A 6000-nucleotide genomic window follows, 5' to 3' on the forward strand; every position below is an offset into this window, starting at 1 on the left:
AGGTCTGCTCAGAGTGTCCCCAGCACTCTCCTAGTCACTGCCATAGTACTTAGCACTTCATAAATATGTGAAGGCCAAGTTGAAAGGGTGTGAGAAGGACATGGTGAAATATGTAGCTGCTGGACAAGTTGGAATCTATGTGGCCTTCACAGTGCCTTGTCTGGAGATGGATTTCAGAAGATTGTTTTGTAATTGTTTTTCTGTCAAATTATTCCATCTTTCCAGATCTTTTTTTTTTTTTAAATGAATTGCCTTTTGTACTATGCTGAGCTTCACTTTTTTTCTTTCTTAGCTTTATTGAGGTATGTTGGCAAATAAGAAACTTGTATCCTTAAAGTATACATTATGTTTCAATATACATATATGTCTTGAAACGAGTACAACAATCAAGATAGCATGGATCATGTCACATAACATTTTTAAGTGTTGTAAAAACATTTGAGATCTACCCTCTTAGCAGGTGTGGTGTACCATAAGGCATTGTTAACTATAGTCACTATGCTGTATTTCTGGTCTCCAGTACTTGTTTGTCTATAATTGAAGGTTCACACTCTTTGCCAATATCTCTTTCCCCCCACCCCTATCTCCTGGTAACCACCATTGTATTCGCTACCGAGTTTAACCTTTATTAAAGTTCCACATGTAAGTGAGATCTTGTGTTGCTTGTCCTTATCAGGCTTACTTCACTTACCAGAATGTCCTCAAGACTCATCCATGTTATAAATGACAGAATTCCCTCTTCTGAGGCTGAATAATATTCCATTGTGTGTGCTTATAAATATAGATGATTTTAGTTCATTCCTCTGCTGATGGACCTTAGGTTGTTTTCATCTCTTGGCCATTGTGACTAGTGCCGCGGTGAACATGGGAGTGTAGATGTCTTTTTGACATATTACTTTTTTTTTTTTTAGATATATACCCAGTAGTGACATTGCTGGATCATAGGTTGTTCTATTTTTTATTTGTTTTAAGGGAAATCCATAAAGGTTTTATGGCTGTACCCCTTCCACATTTCTTAAACAGTTTCTCTTAAATATTTGGAACCCTTGGAGCTGCTATGGCAAGAGATTCTGACCATAGGAGCACATGTGTGAACCTCAGGTTCACTAAGATACAGAGCTCTGTGAGTCAAGGTTGGCAGGCTTAGCAATACCCACCAGCTAAGTGGCAATTTAGGATTATTACACCCTTCCATGTGGTGTCCTGATTTGGAAATGCAGGTCATCTGAGCCCAGTTTTGGATTTTTCTGCTGCAGACTGCAGAATGGATCAGTATGGTAGCCCAGACTCAGACACACCTGTGTGAGAAGGGCCTAGAAGTCAGGTGAGCATCCAGCCCTGGGCCTGCCTGCTGGCTGATGGCTGTTAGAGACAGGAAGTGTTTCATTGCTGGCTACACAGTAAGGGTTTCAAGATCCCCAAGCCCTGAAGGGACAGAATTTGAGGACAAAGATAAGTATTCTCAGGCAAGCTTTCATGACAGTTGTAATTTATGAGGAAAAGGAAATAACCCCCCATTAGCATCAACCAGGGGCATTACTGCTGGTTAAGAAATTGCATTCATAGCTAATGGTATTCCTGTGAACAATAGGAAGGGCCATCAATATATTAAGCAAGTAACATTTTCCCATCTGTGTTTGGGTAACAACCATACAACCATACATATTCCTTGAAAATAGCCTTTTAATAATAGTTTTTCTTTTTTTTTTCACTCCTTATTGGAAACGAGATTGCTGAAATGTCTGAAACTGAATTTTGCTCTCTAAACAAAATTATTTATAGCCAAGAATTAAACAGAAAGCATGCTAGTTGAATGTAGGACAACTTACTTTCTTTGTTTCTCTTTACAGATTCATATGACCCAAGCAGAGTGGAGAGGGTGTGATGAAGCCTGGCTGGGACTGCTCTCACTCAGCATATTCTCTCATCTAGTCATTCCGCCCATCCTGCTCCAGCAGAAGGGGGAAACTGCTGGGTTTTAGCATGCTGATTCCCCACTTACCACGGTCGGTAGGAAGGCTCCTCTCTGTACAGAATTGCTTGTGGAGATAAACAATAGTCCATTGAAACCATCTGTTTTTATAGCATGAGGATCTAATACCTATATTTAGGAAAGAGTTTTCACATAAACTCTCCTTACCGATGGATTTGGCCAAGTTCACAAATAGTTTGGTGTTAATCTGGTTCTGTGGGAGATGTAATGAAAGGTTTTGAAAAGACCATGAGCGTTGCCAGCTCCCCTTCGCACATCCATGGCCTGCCATTGGAGGTCATACTGAGGAGTTTGGGATTAGGCTTTTTTCCTTGTTTGGGCACTTTCAGTTCAGAGGAAATGTGAATGAAAATACACAGTTCATCTCTTATCAATTTGGCTTTCTGCTGCTGGAAGTAGCTTTACTAATAAGTAACTTACCATCAGACAATAAAAGCAATATCTTAAGTTCCTAAAAGGTAACACTCTACTGTAATATACTAAGGAGTATTATTTATCGGGCAACATTGAAATTCTTCGATTGTTTGCAAACTTGCCATTGTCTGCTTTGCACCCAGTATTCTCTATTTTTATTTTCTGTGTGGATGTTTAGAAATTCTTTATATAAAAAGTAATTACTGGTTTAAAATAGACCATTTTAACAAAGTAACTTTATTTCTTTTTACAAAATTGCTATTTTTCTATGATGTAAACAGTCATTAGGTGGCAGATTTTTAAGGAAGTGTTATTTTATTTAAGATTCTAGCCCTTTATGTGAGAGGAACCCACAGAGGGTCTGCTTTTGCTTTAAAGCAAATACCCCTGCCTCATTCTCAACTCTGATACTTTTATTTCACTTTCGAAAGTGTCGATGTAGAGCTATCACAGGGTTAATCAATTTTTCTACAAATACAGTTGTAAGGTTATATTTGAAAACAGCACTCTTAAAATCATCTAACATCCTTAAGATAATTTTTGCTGCCATATCATCTAGAATTACCAAAAAGCATAGTTTCAATTTTTGTCTCTGGGGATCTTCCCTGAGATCAAACTTCCCTCTCTTCACCTGCCCTGCCCCTTTGAAGAAATACATATTTTTATCTAGAATGAGCCTGAATTAATCTTGCATATTTTTTAAAAAGTGCTTGGAGAATTATATACTTGGCATTATATATATTTATGTGTATTTATGCCATTATAAAAGTATTATGAGGTCTGTGTATTCGACTGTGTTTAGTATTGCATTAAGCTGCACAACGTTTTTGCATTTTTATGCATTTGTCCCTTTCTAAGTAAGGTATTCACGTTAGTTAATATTTTCTAAACTGCTTCTTGTCTCCTTCCCTTTTCTTCATTCCCTTTCTTTCTTACCTTCTTTCCCCTTTTGTTTTTCCTTCTCTTACTTTATTAATTTTTCTTGTGAAATCACCATATCTATTTTTCAACATTTCAACAGTCGGCTGGTCTGTCCTTTGACCCTAAACTGACTTGACTGGGCTTTCACAGTCTGTTCTTATCTGCACCATGTGATTTTATTTCAGAAGAACCTGATGGATTTGGACTGTAAACAGACAAAACAGAACCTAAGTAATCCTGACAGATCTCCTTGAGTACACTTACCCGCAGTCTTGGTTCCCACTTGTTCCTCAAGGCAGTCTCTTTCCAAAACTCGGCTCTTAGGAAAAGTTGTAGTAGGCTCTGATTTTCACAACAGCAGGAAGATGAACCATGTCTCTTTCCAGGAAAAGTTTGGTGGGGAAGAGGTCAGTCGCTCTGGCTGGGGGAACATGCAAGTGATCAGAAGGCTAAAAGAAGCTGAGCCACCTCCCTCTTTAGAAGCAAATGAAAGAAACTATGTGTATATATACATATATTAGCTTTGTTTGGACTTCCTCTTAAGTATTTTGATACCATCTAAAGACTTATTTTAACCAAATGAATTAAATTTTAGCTTATTCTGCAAGAGAAAGATCTGCAAGAAAAAAAAGTTGTTCCTTATGTATATCTCAAATAATCCAAAATATGATGCTTTTCTATTCTGTTTTATTCTAAATCATATCATCTTTCAGGAACAATCCTGAATTTAATCAAAATTATTAATATTTATACTTTAACCTTAATTTTTGTTGATTGAATCTTTCGAGGGGAAAAGACTGACTTTAAAATCAGTAACTTGAAAATTCGACTTTTAAACTTTCATTTTCTAAGGTAAATAATAGTCTCTAGTTAAAAATAGCCTTTTTTGTGTGTGTGTTCGTCACTGTTTTTTCTTATACATATGATTTTCTTTGGTATTTAATAATTTGTAGCTTATAAAATTAAAAAGTTTTATTTTGACCATTTAGACTAAAAATTGTATGAGGAAGTACATGTGAAATATGTTTGTCTTTCTGATTGTGTAAAAAGAGATGAAAGTGGTGGTAATTTGGCTTCAGTTGCCTTTCTTTGAAAAAGAATCTCGGAATGATCAAAAGGCAACCATGTGTATTACCCCTTTCAACTTACCGTTTCACAAATCCCAGAAAACTCTTTCCTGAAGGTGAAGCCAGCCCGATTGGATCTTCAGAATTTCTTCCATGTTGATTATAACTATTTGGATTTCTTTCTGAAAATATCCTAAAAGATGGATCTATCCTTTGATACCCTGGTCTCCCTGATGAAATTGTAGGTCTAGGTTTTGATTCACATAGGAATTCTAAGTAGAACTTTCTCTGTTCCACTTGGCTGTTGGCAAAGGGCTATCATTCATGAAAGTTCAAGTGTCTAAACTCAAATGACTCTGAAACTGGACTCTGACCATCTTTGCAGCAGCAGAATGACTTACTCTGGCACCATCTTGGCTTAGGGCTCCTAAGGAAAGTGAACAGAGCTGATCTACTGCCACCAATGGACATTGACACTAACCTACTATTTCATCCCCAAAGATGAAGTTTGCCTATTTGGTTTTATTTTTGTTTGTTTGTTTAAAATGATTAAATAATACACTATTAAGTGTCAGGTTAACATCTCTCTCAGAGTGACCAGCGCAGCAGAATTCTCTGTCTATAAATACTTGAGCTTAGAGAAGAAGCACTTGCGATTTCCAAAGTTCTGAGAAACAGTTATGCTAGTGTTTGTGAGCATTGTTCTGCCACATTCAACTGTGCAGGGGAGACCATGCTGAAGCAGAGGGGCGAGGGGTGGGAGCATGTTTCTGGAGCTGAAGCTGTTGCTGCCCTGGGGAGGTTGTGTGTTATCTTTTATGCTTTGTTTTTTACTGTGATCTGTATGTGCATCTGTGGGAGGAGAGTTACTACCCAGGACAGGATTTAAGAGACACATTCCAAATGACCTTTAAGAGTCAGGATGGTGGGAGGTCCTTTTCTAGGAGTGTGAGTTGGTCCACTCTGGGACCCATCAGGCAGAAAAGGGGGAGATGATAAAATGCCATTAAAGGAAGAATGGTGCTCAGCTCAGCCTCTATGTTTTGTTGAAAAGAAAAGGAAGGGAGTGGTTGAGACTATAAATCCAGACTGAGGCCTCTTGAAAGGTCCCTGTGGTCTAGCAACCTGCCCCTTAAAACAGTCCTTGGGTTCATCCACAGTGTGGGGAGGCCTGCACAGCTCCTGCACATTCCTGACCTTGATTTTGGAAAGCACCTGTCACAATTGAGTTCATTAATACAGAAGGTCCGGGGTGGGAGGGTGCTTTTTCTGTGGTCTCTGTCCACTGACTGAACTCAAAGGCAAGCTGGGATCATCTGGCCATTTGTTCTGAAAGCTTGACTAGGGGTGAAACAGAAACCTTGTCCATGCAGAAGTCTGGCACTGCACAGACATGCAGCCACACCAAAGGAGCAATGAAATGCTTACTTATTCTACCTCCCTGTACCTATGTCCCACAGCAGAGCCTAGATGTGTGACACTCACTGTCACAGAGCAAGAGGGAGATGAAGACAAGTTCGGGGTGAGAAGCAGAAATTAGAAATGAAAACCATGTGTCAGAGCCAGAAGAAAGGTAGTAACCCCAAGATTATATCAAAATCAATG

At 38.6% G+C, this 6000-nt stretch overlaps 1 protein-coding gene across 1 annotated transcript in view; it reads left to right on the forward strand.

The window, feature by feature from the left end:
* Positions 1-5422, forward strand: part of Jcad (junctional cadherin 5 associated) — an 84735-nt gene extending 79313 nt beyond the window's left edge. The window contains exon 4 of the mRNA XM_074056157.1: positions 1851-5422. Coding sequence (XP_073912258.1) covers positions 1851-1885 — 35 coding nt within the window. The 3' untranslated portion in view covers positions 1886-5422. The remainder of the gene's footprint in view (positions 1-1850) is intronic.
* The last annotated feature ends 578 nt before the right edge of the window (positions 5423-6000 follow it).

The sequence above is a fragment of the Castor canadensis genome, chromosome 15 (assembly GCF_047511655.1).
Source record: "Castor canadensis chromosome 15, mCasCan1.hap1v2, whole genome shotgun sequence".
Lineage (NCBI taxonomy): Eukaryota > Metazoa > Chordata > Mammalia > Rodentia > Castoridae > Castor > Castor canadensis.